Genomic DNA, 17,735 nt, shown 5'->3' with positions numbered 1-17,735 from the left:
CTGGCTTCATGTCACATACAACCAAGAGGCTTTTAACTGGGAGGAAGGAAGCACTGTCAAAGCTGCCTTGAGGATGGATGGTGCCGGGGCAGCTGTGCAGTTGGCCGGTTGGGGGACAGCATCATTCCCTTTATCTTGTTGTGGGAAACTGACTTTTTTTTTGAATAGGCTTCATGCCCAATGTGGAGCCCAATGTGGGGCTCTAACTCACAACGCTGAGATCAAGACCTGAACTGAGATCAAGTGTCGCACACTTAACCAACTGAGCCACCCAGGTGCCCTGGTAACTGACTATTTTTTTTTTAAGATTTTATTTTATTTATTTGACAGAGAGAGAGAGAGAGCAGGAGCACAAGCAGGGGGAGTGGGAGAGGGAGAAGCAGGCTTCCCGCCGAGCAGGGAGCCTGATGTGGGACTCGATCCCAGGACTCTGGGATCATGACCTGAGCCGAAGGCAGACGCTTAACGACTGAGCCACCCAGGCGCCCTGGAAACTGATTTTTTTAATAGTTGATGTAGAGAGGCTGGTTAAACTGTAACTTGGTGTCTTGAGATTCAGATTATATGTTTAGGTTGTAGCAGGAGAGGACTTGGAAAGAAAACTTCAGGAAAGCGGAGTGGGTGGTTTTGGGTGATATTCAGTGAGTGTGTGTCAGGTGCTAGGCCCTCCCCTAACACCTGATACGCACGGACGCATTTAGTCCACACAACAGCTTTATGAGATAGGTATTTTTATCACCCCCATTTTATAGATGAGGAAGCCAAGGTACAGAGAGGCTAAGTGGCTTATTTTGAGTTTTATAAATAAGAATTTGAGCCCAGGGCGCCTGGGTGGCTCAGTTGTTAAGCGTCTGCCTTCGGCTCAGGTCATGATCCCGAGGTCCTGGGATCGAGTCCCGCATCGGGCTCCCTGCTCAGTGGGAAGCCTGTTTCTCCCTCTCCCACTCCCCCGTTTGTGTTCCCTCTCTCACTGTGTTTCTGTCAAATAAATAAATAAAAAATCTTAAAAAAAAAAAATAGTGCTGGGACTACCAAATGCATTTAGAAAAACATAAAATCAGATCAATATTTCATCTTGTATACTAGGACAACAAATGAAAGATCTGAATTAAATTTTAAGAAAAAAATAAAAACCACCCAAGCACTACAAGAAAACATGGGTGAATTTCTTTACATCCGACACGAGAAAAATCTTACTCTGCTTCAAAATCCAGAAGCATTAAAATAAAAGATAAATTTAACTATATAAAAGCATAGAGGGCGCCTGGGTGCCTCAGATGGTTAAGCGTCTGCCTTCGGCTCAGGTCATGATCCCAGGGTCCTGGGATGGAGCCCCACATCAGGCTCCCTGCTCCGCGGGAAGCCTGCTTCTCCCTCTCCCACTCCCCCTGCTTGTGTTCCCTCTCTCGCTGTGTCTCTCTCTGTCAAATAAATAAAATCTTAAAAAAAAAAAAAAAGAATTTGAGCCCAGGACCTCTGGGAGGAAGGAGGGAGAGAGGGGACAATGAGGATGGCAGGCATCTCCCATCAGAGGTCATCTTCAGAGTCTGGTCACAACCTGGCACCCATGCAAGCCTGAGAGTGAGGACCTCCTTAAATTTGGTGTGGCAGGCGCCTCTCTTGTGTCCTGCTAGTCCTGGCCCTGGGGCTAGAGCATGGCTGTCTAGAGCGAATTGCGGGACACGTGGCCGGGAGCAGTTTCCACAGCCCAGATAAAGGGTTTAATAACCCAGGTGCCATGGACTCAAAGTTTGTGTGTCTCCCGCACCGGCCCCCGCACCACCCAAATTCATATGTTGAAGTCTTATCTCCAAGGGGATAGTGTGAGGAGGTGGGGCCTTTGGGAGGTGATTGGGTCATGAGCGTAGATCAGGAACAGAATTAGGGTCTTTATGAAAGCGACGCCAGAGTGCTCCTCCGCCCCTCTTGCCATGTGAGGTGACAATGCCAAGACACGGGCTATGAAGCAGGAGGTGGGGCCTCACCCCCAGATTCAGACACTGAATCTGCTGGTGCCTTGACCCCGTGACTTCCATGCGGCTGTCAGAACCGTCAGAAGTCAAGTTCTGCTATTTATAAGCTGCCCAGTCTCTGGTATTGCTGTTGGGGCAGCGTGAACTCACCAAGACTTCAGACTAGAGGCAAAGAACATCTAGCGGGTGTTTTTTTTTTTAATTTAAATTCAGTTAGCCAACATATAGTACAGCATTAGTGTAGTGTTCAATAATTTATCAGTTGCATATAACACACAGAGCTCATCACATCACGTGTGTCCCCTTAATGCCCATCTCCCATCTAGCAGGTATTTTTAAGCAGGGGTGCAGTGTTATTCAAGGACCCGTTTGGAAGCTTATTCCAGCAGCAGAGGGGAGGGCATGGAAGCGATGGGACTGTGATAAGAGGACAGGTAGGAGGGTGTTAAGGAGCCCAGGTAAGAGCACGAGAGCAGTCACATTCTGGTGGGAGGAGAGGACAAAGGTGGGAGACGGTTCGAAGATACCGATGATAATAAAAATCGTTGCTAACATTTATTGAGTAATGACTATGAGTGACGCTTTGCGCTTTACATATGTTTTATTTTAATCCTTAAGCCAACCTTATTTGGTTGGTACTCTTATTGCCCTCATTTTAGAGATGAAGAAACTGAAGGTAAACGTCACTGGAATAACCTTGGTAGTCGTGAACACAGGTGGACAGTCTTGTGATACATAGAATCCAATTGAAGTATTAGCATTTACGTACAGAAAAAACCGAAAAGAATATGAATTTTGATATAATGCAGTTGGCAAATGGGTCCTGGACTCACCCAGTCTTTGTCTTCACACAGTGAAGGCTAATATTGTCATTGAGCCGTGGATGAAAAGGCATCTCGTGCTGGGAATCAGGGAGGAGGCAAATTGAGTTTGGCATTTCCACTTTCCCCGTGTCCTTGGTCCAGGTCAGCAAATGTGAGCAAATGACTGGAAAATTTCTGGAATTCCTTCTGCTGTCCCGGGAGCCCAGCCAGGCACCGGCACATTCACCAGAATCACCCATCTACTGGGCATTGCCCCCAGGTAGCATCAGATCCCAGCCTGGGCTTTGATTTGGATCCTACAGCTACTGTCCCAAGTTCCGCTGCATAAATTCACCACCAGCCCCTAACCAGCCCTTCATTAACTTTGCAATTAAGATGACTCTGCATTTTCCACAAGTGTATTTTTTTGACTTCTCTTTTAATATTATGTGGGGGTTTTAACGTGTTTATACTCCTGCAGATTGGAAGAATATGACAAGAATACAGAATTTTGACAAGCTTAAAGCTTTTTACACCTAAGTGGAAAGATAGTTAAGTATCTTAAGAGCTAAAAGAAACACAGCATCAAATCAAGGGCTATAGTTACAGTAAAGCGAAGAAAGAATTTGGTGATATCGCAGTGTGGCAGGTTGAATTGAGGGACACGGGCTATGAGACCAGCCTTTTTTTTTTAAAGATTTATTTGTTTATTAGAGAGAGCGAGAGCGCTTGCACACACACGCACACACTCGAGCAAGTGGGGGGAGGAGCAGAGGGAGAGAATCTTCAAGCAGACTCCCTACTGAGCGCAGAGACCAAAGGAGCTCCATCCCACAACCATGAGATCATGACCTGAGCTGAAACCAAGAGTTGGATGCTTAACGGACTGAGCCACCCAGGCACCTGAGACCAGCCTTTTAGAGGACATCAACAGAGCAGGTAAAGGGACCTGGGTAGGTACCAACAGTTGATGTCTCAGTGATGTTTCATTAAGCAACCTTAAGCAGTCGTTAAGCAACCTTAGTTGATGGGGCAGGTGCCCCAGAAAATAGCGGAGTAGAGATGACATAAATGTGTCCTTTATGAATCTTTCGGTCGTGGAAAGATAAGGAATTCAGAGTAGGCATGTTCAAGGTATCAGTTAGTACTTTTTGTTTACATATATGTGTTATTTGAGACATCTAGCTTATTAAAGTAATCGTTTGTGGTTCTGATTTGAACTATGTATTTGAATAATTGATTTGCATTTGTGATTTTATTTTATTTTAATTAATAAATTTTTACTGAAGTACAGTTGGCACACAATGTTACATGAGTTTTGGGCGTACAACATCATGATTGGACACGTCTATACATTATGTTCACCGTGCATGCGGCCACCTGTCACCACACAGCACTATTACAGTTGAATCTAAGTCTATATGAAGTATTTGAAGACAACTTAAGAATTACCCTACATATAAGCTTAGTGTACTAGATTTACAAGCCTTCCTTAAATATATGGGGAATCTTATTTATTTATTTATTTATTTATTTTTATTTATTATTTTTTTTAAGATTTTTATTTATTTATTGAGAGAGAGAGTGATAGAGAGCATGAGAGGGGGAGAGTCAGAGGGAGAGGCAGACTCCCCACTGAGCAGGGAGCCCGATGCGGGACTCGATCCCGGGACTCCAGGATCATGACCTGAGCCGAAGGCAGTCGCTTAACCAACTGAGCCACCCAGGTGCCCCTGGGGAATCTTATTTATTGATTCAAGTACTTTATCCAAGGTGAGTGGGGGGGTGGGGGAAACAGGTGATGGGGTTGAAGCTGTGCACCTGTTGTGATGAGCACAGGGTGATGCATGAAGTGCTGAATGACAATACTGTGCACCCTAAACTAACATAATCCTGTATGTTAACTCTCCTGGAGTAAAAATAATAGTACTAAAAATATATTTATATCTTAAAAAAAGAAAAACAAGCAGAAGAGCTATATCATAAAATCTGTTTTCAACTCTGAAAAAAAAGAAATTAAAAGGAACCTAAATATATTACATTCAATAGTGAGATTTAAAGGCCTTAAAGAAATCAATTCATAAATTTGTAAAGTGAGTCAAATATTACCAATAGCCACCCAAAAGGAGGTTAAGGGCTGCCAGATTTATAAATGGAATATGATTTATAAGCTGAACTGCCCTTAAGGCTGGCCAAGGTTTTTAATTTGTTGGGGTTTTTATGTAAATTGAATATGAATTCTTTTTTTAATAAAGATCTTATTTATTTATTTATTTGACAGAGAAAGACACAGTGAGAGAGGGAACACTAGCAGGGGGAGTGGAAGAGGGGGAAGCAGGCTTCCCGCGGAGCAGGGAGCCGGATGCGGGGCTCGATCCCAGGACCCTGGGATCATGACCTGAGCCAAAGGCAGACACTTAAGGACTGAGCCACCCAGCACCCGAATATGAATTCTTAAAGGCAATATAGTCTAGGGATAATTTTTTAATGCACAAAAACCATCTTCAAGGAAATAAATAGTAATGGGGAAGTCTTATGGCCTGGGAAGTAGTTTGCTGAGATCATAAGTAAGCAGCAGAGGCATGATACAAGTCAAAAAGCTTCATAGCCACCCCACTGTACCCAACCCTGAGGCTAAACCATCCTGCATTACTTTGCTTTTCCATCAACATGGTTTTCTTTCCTACTAGCCTGTGAGCAACATGGTTGCAGAGACTTCCTTTCATCTCTGCACGCCCAGGCCCCGGGCTTGTATGTATGGCGAATAGATGAGCGAGGAGAACTCAGTGAGAGTAGTATCCAGAAGTCCAGGAGAGCGTTGGTGGTATAGTGGTGAGCAAAGCTGCCTTCCAAAAGTCCAGGAGAGGAGAGAATTTCAAACAGGGAGGGTCTCAGTGTCAAATTTAACTGGTGGTCCTATAAGATAAAGACCAAAGGGTCTATAGGCTGTGACCAAAGGGAGGTGATTGGTAACCTTCTTAAAAGCAAGTGTATTCTCTTCAATCTTTTTGGGGCACCTGACCTCCATGCACCGAATGCCAGGGAGATGCTTGTCAAAGTCTGAGAAGTAAGGGGCCTGACAGGAGACACTAGTCACAATGACATCCTCATGGAGATGTCAACAGTCTGCATGGCCTAGCAAAGCCATGGGGACTATTTGGTGTAGAAAAGTGGGGAAGGGGGCGCCACCCCTGTGCTTCCCGTTTCTCTCCCTCTACCCTTAGATGAGGACTTTCATGCAACTCCTTCAATCATACCACCAAAAGTGCAAAATAGCAAAATATCTGACCTAGTCGGGGCGCCTGGGTGGCTCAGTCGTTAAGCGTCTGCCTTCGGCTCAGGTCATGATCTCAGGGTCCTGGGATCGAGCCCCGCATGGGGCTGCCTGCTCAGCGGGGAGCCTGCTTCTCCCTCTCCCACCCCCTGCTTGTGTTCCCTCTCTTGCTGTGTCTCTATCTGTCAAATAAATAAATAAAATCTAAAAAAAAATATCTGACCTAGTCATTCGTGGTTGGAGGTAGAGGTGGTTCCTAAGGTCTTGTCCCCTGGATTCTTCCAGCCTGTGTCTGTGCTAAAGAAGCTACCACCAGGAGCCTGGGCCTTTCTGTCCTTGAGCCACGCTGGGCTCACTCTTCTCTGCCTGCTGACTCAGTGTCTGCCCACGCACTCAGCAAGCATGGAGGTGCCAAGCCCCTACTGTGTGCTGACCCTGAGCAAGTCACTGGGAATTGAAGGGTGAGAAAGGAAGGCTAGGGTGAGGTAGGTGAGGCCTGTGGCAGAGACTGGGGCAATCCGGGAAGCAGATTTGCAGGGGCCAATTTACAGGGCTGAGAAATCCTAGGGGGGTTTTTGGGGAGACTCTAGAAACAGTCTGCGGTGACTGGGGTCCAAGATGGGAGACGTGGTGACACGGCACGAGGCCAAGGTTGGCAAGAAGCAAGAGAACAGGAAAAGCCTCGTCCCCCAGGACTGCGGGCCTGACTTTACCTTGTAGGGGATGGGGGACCTCCGAAGGGTTTAAAGCATGGCTGTGAAATTGTCAGGTTTGGCTTTGAAATAGTTCCCCTGGCCTTTCTCATATGTCCCCTCATTTCTACATCTTTTGACTCTAAAGCGACATGTGATTTTTTTTTTTTTAAGATTTTATTTATTTATTTATTTGACAGAGAGAGACACAGCGACATGTGATTATTGTGGTGAACTCTGAAAAGAGGAAATGTTTGTGGGCTGACATTTACACATTTCCCGTGGGCCTGAGGCAGGTCGGTCTGCGGGTGACAATTACGGCTCTTTCTCTACCGGCGTCCTTGCTCGTGCTTGGTCTTTTCACGGGTAAGTCTATCCCTGCTGCTACCTCCCAGGCACCTCTACCTGCCTGCACATTTCTGGGAGCCAGGCCTGTGCATGTGTGTGCGTGTGTGCGTTGCATGTGCTACCATCTCAGACCATGCAGGGCCATACTGTGTCCTTGTCACGCTCACATTTCATCTGCTAATGAGTCACAGGGAGCCCTGGGCATCCCCACACAGGCTGATGGTGGAGGCATGAGATCGAGGACCTGCCCCATCTGCATCTTGCCATTTCAGTCATGATCCTCTAAGGTCTCTTTGCCGCTCCTCCCTCTCCCGCCAGCCCCCGGGAGTGATCTTTCATCCTGAATTGGGCTTTCTGTGTCCCATAAATGACCTCAGTAGGCGATGGCACTTAGCAGCTGTTTCTGTCCCTCTAGATTCTTACTGCTTGCTCCTGTCCCCGACGACCTGAGCGGTGGCAAGAGACAGGCTTGGGAACCGGAGTCAGGGGAACGAAGGGTTTGAGAAATCTGCGTGAGGGGCCGGGCTCTGATCTTGCTCTCCAGAGTTTCAAGCTTTCGCTTTCATTCTCCTTCAGGGGAAAGCCGGCGTGTGTGATTACGAAGATCACCTGCCTCAGAACTGTCCTCTTGGGGGTCCCCTAAGCCTGCTGATGAATCCCTTGGTACATTTAAAACTTGGCAGTGAAGGGAAGGAAAAATTCTTCTCCACCCTCAAGGTCTCCTACCTGAACTAAGAACTAAATTTATGTGACACAGATGAACAGGAGAAAAAAACCCCAAAGTTTTACAGCGTGTGCATGGAAGCCCAATAATGAAATTGAGACCTAAAAAAATGACCTAGGAAGCAGTTTTTGTACTTTTTAAACAAAGAGACAATAAACCTGTGAGGAATTGACAGGACAAAGAAAACTTAATTTTGGGGGCTTCAATTAGTAGGGAGTTCTAAACAGACTTTGGGCTGGGGGAGTGAATTAGTTAAAAAAAAAGGTAACAAGGGTTGTTTGTAAGTGTTCTCGGCTCTAAATTTCCCACCTCTGGTGAACAGGATACTCTTTACCTCCTGGTCCAGCCAGGCTGCCTTTCACACGGGAGATTTGTTTCCTGCTTTCAGGGGACAGAGGAGGGTCTGAGTGTCCTTGTGCTCACTGGCTCTTAAGTAACTTATTTAAATAACCAATATGCCCAAGTGGCCCATCTTGGGGTGGCCTGCCCTTGGCCCCTATCACAGTTTATAAAGAACCTTTACTTAAGTTAAAAAAAAAAACAAAAAACCTCTGATCCCTGCATCAGACTTGTGATATAGATAAGGCAGACAGGATTACACACATTTTATGGATGATGGACGGAGGCTCAGGGAGATTAGGGACATCTTCTGGTGCATGGCTGGTAATCCGCCTGGCCAGCTGTGGGAACGCAGCGGCACCATGGAAACTCAGAGAACAGTGTCCTCGGCCAAGGCGGCAGAACTGGTGTGGAGATTCCGGCAGGGTCCCCCTCACCCCCACTTTCCTTTCCCGCACAGAGCAAGCTCATCTGCGAACTTGTCTCTCTCCATGGCGTCCAGGCCAGGCCCTCGGTGGTCCCTGCCCACAGGGGCATCTCCCGGGCATATGGCCAAATAAAGGGTAAGACAGGTCCTGCCTTAAAAATGTTCACAGTTCTTCAGTTCAGTTCTGGAAACATCTACTGGGGCTCTTGTGTGCCAGGTCATGTGCTGGGTGTGTGGTGGGAAGGGGGGTCAGCAGGTCCCGGGGAGGAATTAAATCCGATGAAAGCCCGTTGCCTGCCGCACAGCGTCGCTAACAGAGGACCAGCTTTGGGGTCCGGTGAACTTGGATCTTCACGTGGACTCTGCTGCTTCCAAGCTGGTGACTTTGGGCAAGTTTCTTAAGCTCTTTGTGTCTCATGATCTTTATCTTTTAAGTGGGAAGAAGAACACCCACCTTACAAGTTTGCTGGGAAGTTAGACAGGATGATGTGTTTACCCTACTTGGTGTGGTGTCTGGCATTTGGGATTCGTGTCCCGACCAGATCCCTCTGTGTCTCCCCTCACTTGAATCCAGAATCAGGATTCGGACCACGAAGTTCCACACACGTCCACGGCAGCTAACCCTGAGGCTAATGCACCGGCCTGCCCTCCTCACTCAGATATTAATTCCCTTCCATCTTCTCCCCTTTGTGAGCTTGTGAGCCATGCGGAAAGACAGGCACACAGCATCTGTATGAATCGGGGTGAAGTAAATGCTTGAAACCAAATAAGCACAAGCTGGAGGAAACCGGGGTCGGGGGGGGGGGCTTGGCTGGACCAGGAGCAGGGAGCCCAGCGCGGGAGCAGCGCTTGATTTAGCCTGATGAGCTACTGCGTTGGAGGGTGCAGGGAGCGGCCACGCGGTTCAGTTGCGGTGGGGTCCTCCAGCTGGATTTCAGGCCCTGGGCCCAGTGTGGGGTGAGGAGGGTGCAGCTGAGGTCAACACCTTCCTTCGGCACGCACGATCCTCCGGGTGGAGCCAAGGTAGCTCCACAGAGGAAGTGGACGCCAGGCTCTCGAGTGCATTCTGCGGTGGGTGCACAGGACGCCGGCCTGCCCCCAGCTTGGGGTGCCTGCTCCCACAGGACAGCGACCCCTCTCCCACCCCTCGTCCCCACAGCTACTGTCACAGGACTTCTCGGGTCAACTTTTGACAAAGAGACTCACCACCTGGCCTGCAAACTGATGCGGCTGGCGCTTCTGCATCCCGCTCTGAATCAGGACGCAGATCCTTCCCTGAGCCAGGCAGCCTTTTCTTTCTAAACCGCCGTGCGGCAACCTGGGTCGGTTTCAGACTTTCTGTTTCCTGGGACGGCGTGTCAGTGTTGCTAATATACTCCAACGGTCACGCTCTTGAGCCCTGGTCTTTCTGCATTTCTCGACCAGGGTGCTGGCTAGTTTTGGTGAGGATGCAAACAAGGTGCAGTCACCAAGTTGTCCCGGCGCCATCAAGAATCTTTAATAACACCAACAGTGAGGCACTTACTTGCATTATCTCATTTAACCCTCACAAAATCCTGGAAGATGGCACTCCCTGCTTCACAGGTGAGGAAAGCCAGGACTCAGAGAGCATAAGTCACCTCCCAAGGTCACACAGCTGGTACCTAGCAAGGGTTTGAACTCGGGCAGTGTGACTGGTGCCCTGGTGCTTATGCTCTTCTCCCAAGTAGCCTGGTACTGAATGACTGTCCCCTGACTACCCTTCAACTTGCTTGGCCAGCCCAGCACTAGCCTTCTTCTAGAAAGATGTTCCCAGAACCCAGGCGGAGCCTCAGAGCTGGCTTCTGTTCAGCCGTGTCTGAACAAGCAATTATGGGGGATGCTACAAGGTGGTTTCTGCTGCGGTGGGGCTGGGCTAAGTGAGTTCTGATCCTATTGCCTGGATCAGCAAGAGGGTGGCTCAGAGTAACAGCAGAGATTGTCCCCCCAGGCACCTCCCGAGAATTTTCCTTTCTCTCCATTCCACTCAGCATCTGCAACCCTAGCACAGCATCTGTTAATTATTGTATTGTATGTGAATTAGTTAATCTAAATGCTGAAGAAGACACTTTGGCATAAAGGGAAGGGGCTGACTTGTGTTCCTGTTCTACCACCAACTAGCTATGTGGTCTGGAGCAAGCCACCTAATTTCTTTGGGTCTCTGTTTTCTCATCTATAAAATGGGAATAATAATTACTTACCTGAACTCTCTCAGGCCTGTTGTGAGCCTCTGGCTTAGTCTGGCTGCCCCTGAGTCTTCCGATCTGTGTCTCTGCAGGGACAGGTGTTTCCGGAGAGGACCCAGACCCTGTGATGGTAACTGGGACCCTAGGGGGGTCTGTCACTCTGCCCCTGCAGCTACAGGCTGGAAAGCCGGTGGAGAGCATCTCTTGGATATCCCGTTCCGTCTCCATGCCCATAGCCATTGTAACCTTGGCAGAAGCAGGAGGGCCTGACACCTTTTATGAGGCGGAGACCAGGTACCGGGGTCATGTGAGTGTGGTGGGCCCAGGCCACTCCCTGCAGATCAGCAACCTGAGCTGGAAGGATGCGGGGCCTTACCGAGCCCACACGAACCTGAGGAGCTCCCGCATCACCCGCACCCGGGAGTACCAGCTGCAAGTCTATGGTGAGTGTCCTGCGGGTGGGCAGCAATGGGTGTGGGGCGGTGCCCATCTTTCAGGCTTTCTCACAGCCTTTCCCACATCTCGTTTAGTAACACTTACACTTTTTCTGATTACAAGGCTAATATGTGCTCACTATAAAAAAAACCCACAACAAACCATGTAAAGCAGAGTTGCCTGGGAAAGTCTCCTGAACAACGACAAGGCCCAGGACGTGCCCCAGGCCAATGGCAGCAGAACCCCCGGGGGTGTAGTGGGCAGAGAATGGGGACTTCAGCCCCAAGAACTCAGTCGTGCCACTTGAGTGCTCTTGAGCTTCCTCGATGCTAAAATAGGAACACTCCCATCTGGTGAGAATAAACTCCTGAGAAAGAGCGTTGGGACACTCTGGACAGAGGTACAGGAATATTGCTTAAAGATACTTAAAAATTGTTTCAGGAGGGAAAACTGCAAGGGAGACATAGAGGCTGTGGCAGCTACCCCAGCAGCAAGGAGGGCGGGCTGATTCCGCCAGGAGAGATACAATAAGCCGATTGTAGATTCAGACCGCTTATTACTCATATAGAGTGTGAAAGAGTAACCCAGGTCCCTCACACCAGAAAGAATGACAAAAGGGGCCAGTTGACCACAATGCAGGTGCTGGAAAGCCTGTAGCCAGAGAAGCAGTTCTAGACTGCTGGGAGGGGGCAGGGTCTGCAGCTCTGCTCTGAGCAGGGGGAGCAGGAAGCTCCTTCCTCATGAGACACTGACTCACCAGCGCCTCCCAGGGGAGAAAGTGAGGTCAGCGGAGATGGTTTCAGGGTCTCACGGGCCACCATCCTCTGGGGTTCTGGGAGGATCACAGGGCACTTTGCCAAGACTCAGATCAGCTTTGCCTGAGGGACCTGAGGGACCTGGCCGAGGTGCTCCCCCACACTGGGAAGCAAAAAGGTACAATTATGCGTGAGGATGAACACAGGGAAGCGAACTGATGGAGGGAAAGCAGAGAAGCTTTTCAGGCTTGAGTCATGCTATAGGAAATATTCCTATTTGATGAGGCTTTTTTTTTTTAGTGTGGGGAGATGGACTTGCTTCCTGGGGAGAGAGCGTCTACGCCTTACATCACGCCTGGCCTGACCATGGCCTGTTCGCAGACAGCTAGCTTGAGGGCCCACCGAGGCTTCTGGGACCTCGGTGGGACTGTTCCCTAGGGTGGTCCAGGGCTGCGGGGAGAGCCCCTCTCACTCTGCTCCAGTGGAGCGGCTACAGCGAAGTAACAGGCCAGCCTTTTGTCCTTCTCAGGGAGTTCCCCAAGTCACTGGAGCCTCAGGACAGCCCTGCAGCAGGCAGCAGAGGGGTTTTTCTTGCTGGGCTGCCGAAACTAGTCTCAGGGAGAAGTAACACAGAGGTAGAAAGTGGCAGAGCTGGGAATAGAACTCAGGCACCTCGATGCCACATCCTGTGTGTCTGGTTTGTCACTGCATTTACGGGCTTGAGCTAGAGAGGATGCTGAGGGGAAAAGGGCCTGCAGAAGGTGTCATGGGGGAGGGTTTGGGTTCCAGAAGACCACACCGGGGGAGGCAGCAGAAAGTTACCCAGCCTGCCTTCCCCCCGGGGGACATTCTGGGCCGTGGGGTCCTATTTTTGCCCAGTTGAGCTGCCGCTGGGGCTGCCGTCAGGTGGGCCCCAGGGCTGAGGCCGAATAACAGAGGTCTTCTCTCATACCCTGTGGCTTTGTTGAGCCTGTCCTGACTATCCACTCCCTTAGCTTCTCTTCCTGCCACTCCCCAACCCCCTGGCTCTGGCCTCGGGAGACAGGAGGGCAAATAATGGCAACGTGGAAACCTTAAGGAAGCATCTGAGCTCCTGGTCCTGGGGGAAGTGGGGGTGGGGTGCAGGTTGAAGGGGGTACACGGGAGTGGAAGAACCCTCAAAGACCAAGGGCCAAATCTTCTGGGAGCCTTGTCCAGCATCCGGACGCTCGGACATCCGGAAGCTCGATGTGTACGGCAGAGACCCCTCCTGGAGAGAGATGTAATTACAACACAGTTCTGGGCGGGTGCGCATACACGGCCTTCACGTGGTCAGTGCTGGGGTGGGAACCCAGGCTTTGGGGTCAGATCCACTGGATTTGGCTCTTACATGGAATCATCACGTAATAGCCGAGATTCTGGGCAAGTTATTTGAAGCTCTCCGAGCCTGTTAAACAGAGTAGGTGCAAAACCTCTGCCACCTACTTCATAGGGTGGTTCTGGGAATCAAATGATGCTATGCGGCAGGGCCTCGTAAAGCCCGAAGCTCTCGAATAGCTGTGGGCAGATTCTGCCTCTGTTTCTCCTTGTGTGTACTCAGGATGATTCAGGGTCTTGGCACCAATGCCTTGTGCCTTCTGCCCTGTGAAGGGAGGGCCCAGGGCAGTTCTGCAGTCCTCGGTTGGTTCATTTTGTGCCCACAGAGCAGCTGGCCCGGCCCCGTGTCACACTGAGCTCCAGGATCGGTGAGAGTGGACGCTGTATCTTCATCCTGACATGTGAGGCCGAAAGCAGAGGAGGCTCTGTGACCTACAGCTGCCTACCTCTGGGACCCCGGACTGTTGTGTCCCGTGGAGGGTCTGTCCTCAGTGTCTCCTCAAGGCTCAGGGACAGGGCTCTGACCTTCACCTGCGTGGTCAAGAACCCAGTCAGTACCAGCAGCTCCCTCCCCGTCTCAGTGCCGTCCTCGTGTCCACGTACCCGGAACCTGAGCACGCACCATGCACTGCGGCTCTGAGGTGGGCAGAGGTGGAGGGCAGGGTCCCCTTCACGCCCCGGGGAGAACACCCTTGAGAGAGTGGCGTGGGTGGCTGGGGGCAGTGCAATCGGGGGGGGGGGGGAGGCCCACTGGAGCCAGTGTGGAGGCTGGAGGGGTTTGGGCAGGAGGAGCTCGATGGGGCCTGCGTGGCCCTGAGTGTGTAGGGGAGACCCTGGCGCTGAAGCTGTTGTTTTCTGTCTGTCTGTAGGGCCAGGAATCCTGGGAGGGGACACGGTGGGGGAGACAGTGACCGGTCTCCTCGGGGACTTGGCCATTCTGCCCCTGGAGGTCCCGGCTGGGCAGGAAGTGGAAAAGGTCACCTGGAGCTCTGGAGAGCTTGTTGCCATTATGCAAGTGGGGCCAGGAGGCCAACGGGTCCTGGCTGCCGGACTCAGGCACCATACAGCAGACGGTGGAGTGCGCTCCACCGCGGCTACTCTCTTCAGATCAGGCCCCTGAGGCTGCAGGACTCTGGCCTCTACAGAGCCTGGATCACCCTGCCTGCATAGTCCCCGGATCAACATCACCAAGGATTTCACCCTGCGCGTTTACGGTGAGGGAGGGGGTGGAAGGCTCATGTTTGAACTTTGACCTTTCCTCTCTCCCCTGCTTGGTCAGACCAGAGTCTTCTCAGAGCTCAAACTTTCCTTTCTTGCACAGAGAAGCTGCAGGAGCCCAATATCACTGTCAGCTCCCAGATCACGAAGGATGGGGCCTGTTACATCACCCTGATCTGCTCCCTGCGACAGGCCGGAGAGGATGTTCAGTACAGATGGGCACCCCTTGGCCAGGGGGCAGTTATGTCCCATGGGGGAACCACTCTCCATGTCTCCTGGAGACTCGGGGTCAGCGACAGCTATCGCTGCATGGCCAGCAACCCGGTCAGCCAGAGCTCCAGCTCCATCCCCACCAGGCCCCTCTGCTCAGGTGACCCCTTCCTTGTGTGGGCCCCCGCCCTGGCAGCCTTGGTCCAGGAGCTCAGCATCCCCATCTGCCGCCCTCCTTGTTCTGGGGTGGTGGAAGAAAAAGAGGGTAGGATCGTCTGCAGCAGGGGGTGTCTCTGGGGGGCAGGAAATGAGGGCTCTGGGGCCATCCTCCCAGGGCGGCGCTGTCCAGCTTCCGACGGTCAGCCCCAGACTTGGTGCCTGGGCGCTCGGCTTACTCTTGGGACTCCCCGAGGGAAAGTGCGTCCCTCAGCCCACTCAGTCCTGCAGAGCCCACTGAGGAGGCATCCCAGACGTCCTTGGCCATGTCCTCAGCGAAGCCTGGAGCTGCCGTGAGACAGAAATCCCAGGCTGTGCCCCTCCAGCGTCACGGGCGGCCTCTCCCGGGTTCCATAGGCCTTGGCAGGACACCGCCTCAGTCCAGACTCACTGTGTCCCTTTCTTCTTCTCTGCCAACTTCTGAACATCTCTCCTCTCCCAACCAACCAAGGTAAGGTTGGTTCCTTTCCAACCACTTGCTCTTCGACCCTGTGTGGTTGCTCTGCCCCCAGCAGCCGCATCCTCATTGCTAAGTCCAGGGGCTACTCCTCACTTGAGTTGTCCTCAGCCTGCTCTCCTTGGGGTCCTGGGCTGCTGGGTCCCGGGGCGTCTTCTTTTGTATCACAGTCCTTAGGGGTCCTGCCCAGGCCTTCTGTTGCCCGGGGCAGAAAGCTGGGCGTCATTCAGAGCCCTCGTTTTCCACTGCTACCTGCCCAGGTGCTCACACCTCCCGGTTATCCCACTCTCTCCCCTCCAGATCATCCTGCTGATCACGCTGCTAGGGGGTGAGTTCTGAAAGAAAGAAATGCTCGGGTTACTTTTCTGCTTAAAATCTTGTGGTGTCTGCCCGCTATCAAGCATATAAATATGTGATCCCCTCTTCATTCATTTAAGCAATTCCTGTTTACAGAGCATTTATTATTATTATTGTTATTTTAATTGAAATATACTTAACATATAATATTAGTTCCAGGTGTATAACATAGTGATTCAACATTTATATACATCACGAAATGCTCACCATGATACGTGCAGTCACCATCTGTCTCATGCATAGTTATTACAATATCATTGACTGTATTTCCTATGCTGTACTTTTCATCCCCATGGCTTATTTATTTCATTCCTTAAAAGAGCACTTTATAACCTTACAGAGAGAGCGCATGCCTGTGTGCAAGTGGGGGGTGGGAGGAGCAGAGAGAGAGGGAGAGAAAATCTTAAGCAGGCTCCACGATCAGTGTGGAGCCCAGTGTAGGGCTTGATCCCCTGACCCTGAGATCATGACCTGAGCCAAAATCAAGAGTCAGATGCTTAACTGACTGAACCACCCAGGCACCCCTTACAGAGCATTTTTTTTTTAAAGATTTTATTTATTTGTCAGAGAGAGAGAGAGAGAGCGCACAGGTGGGGGAAAGGGGGAGAGGGAGAAGCAGACTCCCCATTGAGCAGGGAGCCCGATGTGGGGCTTGATCCTGGGATCATGACCTGAGCTCAAGGCAGACGCTTAACTGACTGAGCCACCCAGGTGCCCCCAGAGCATTTTTAAAAGAAGATTTTATTTGTAAGTCATCTCTATGCCCAACGTGGCACTTGAACCCACAACCCTGAGATCAAGAGTTGCATGTTCCACCAACTGAGGCAGCCAGGTGCCCCCAGAGCATTTTTAAGGTGCCTTGTGTTGTTCTAGGCATTGAGGATAGAGTGAAGAAGAGGTCTGGATAAATTGCCACCCCTCAGGGAGCTCAGTCACGATTGTCACAATCTGCAGCTAAGCCTACTAAATGATTAGAGGGGGTACTGAGCATGTTGTATTAGGGCCTTCATCTGTGTCTGTCTTACCCATGGAACGAGACCAAAGCCCATTTTTGTCTTCTCGGCATCTCCACTACACAGCATGGAATAGGCATGAAAATTGGGAATCTGACAGTTATTCCAGGAACAGCCTGTGCTGGGGGTAACAGGGCACAAGGAAACATGGTAACTGGCTGCGCACACTAATGTTCTCCCTGCCCCTCCATGGGATCCAGAGGGCAGTTCACCTCTACCTCCAGATTCAGTTTCCTTAAGGGGCCTCTAGCCCACTCACTCTTCTGAATTCTCTTCTTGGAAATCCCTTTCCCTGCCTGCCTGTCTTCCCTTTCTTCTCTTCCCCGCCTTTTACCCCAGTTCCTAACCTGTGGTCATTGTTTCATTCAGCCTCCTTCCTACCCTGCTCCTTGAAGAAAGAATTTCTTATTTTTTCGATCCTGGGAGCTTTGCAGATTGAACAGATTGACTTTGACAAGTGGAGAAGCCAAGAGGAGGAATGTGAGAGGGGTCACCTTGTGGGACACAGAGATGAAGAATTCTGTACCTGGGCACCACCTGCCAACATCTCCTGGTGAGTAAAGGGACATCAATCCCTATTAAGGCATAAAACCTATTTTGGCGTGAGCCAAGCTACTCATGCTGTTTGACAAAGTCCAAGTATGGGGGACGATCCTGAAAACAGGAGACTCCACAGCTGGCTCCTGCTATTCTCTTTCATTTTGTTTATGGCAATCTTTATAATTGTGGGAATATTTCTGGGGTTTCATGATAAAGTGACTACTCATCTTAGTTACGCCTATCTAAGCAATCATAATGAAACTAATTCCATGAAGAATTCGTTTCTATAAAACAAAATAACAAGACGGTCGCGCTCTGTCTATCACCTTTCTCTTTGCGTACTGTTTTTTAGCTTTAGCGAAAGCCAATAAGCGGAAATCGATAAAGGTCATGT

At 50.4% G+C, this 17,735-nt stretch overlaps 1 protein-coding gene and 1 long non-coding RNA gene across 3 annotated transcripts; both read left to right on the top strand.

Annotated features, from left to right (window-relative positions):
* Positions 1-7,035: 7,035 nt before the first annotated feature.
* On the top strand, positions 7,036-12,180 carry LOC118013992 (SLAM family member 9-like). Its single transcript, XM_035009952.1, has 3 exons — positions 7,036-7,108; positions 10,877-11,227; positions 11,343-12,180. Exons 2-3 carry the CDS (start codon positions 10,912-10,914, stop codon positions 11,345-11,347), a joined length of 321 nt encoding a protein of 106 aa, XP_034865843.1. The 5' UTR covers positions 7,036-7,108; positions 10,877-10,911; the 3' UTR covers positions 11,348-12,180.
* Positions 12,181-12,268: 88 nt separating this feature from the next.
* On the top strand, positions 12,269-17,464 carry LOC118013993. Of its 2 annotated transcripts, XR_004680166.1 has the most exons (4): positions 12,269-13,971; positions 14,200-14,544; positions 14,652-15,759; positions 17,171-17,464. It is a non-coding gene; the product is annotated as an uncharacterized LOC118013993 (long non-coding RNA). The 2 variants fall into 2 exon arrangements; XR_004680165.1 differs by lacking the exon at positions 17,171-17,464 and having other exon boundaries at positions 14,652-16,153.
* Positions 17,465-17,735: the final 271 nt, after the last annotated feature.

The sequence above is a fragment of the Mirounga leonina genome, unplaced genomic scaffold (genome assembly GCF_011800145.1).
Source record: "Mirounga leonina isolate KUSES-001 unplaced genomic scaffold, KU_Mleo_1.0 Mir_154, whole genome shotgun sequence".
Classification (NCBI taxonomy): Eukaryota; Metazoa; Chordata; class Mammalia; order Carnivora; family Phocidae; genus Mirounga; species Mirounga leonina.
This window is presented reverse-complemented; position numbering and strand designations above follow the sequence as displayed.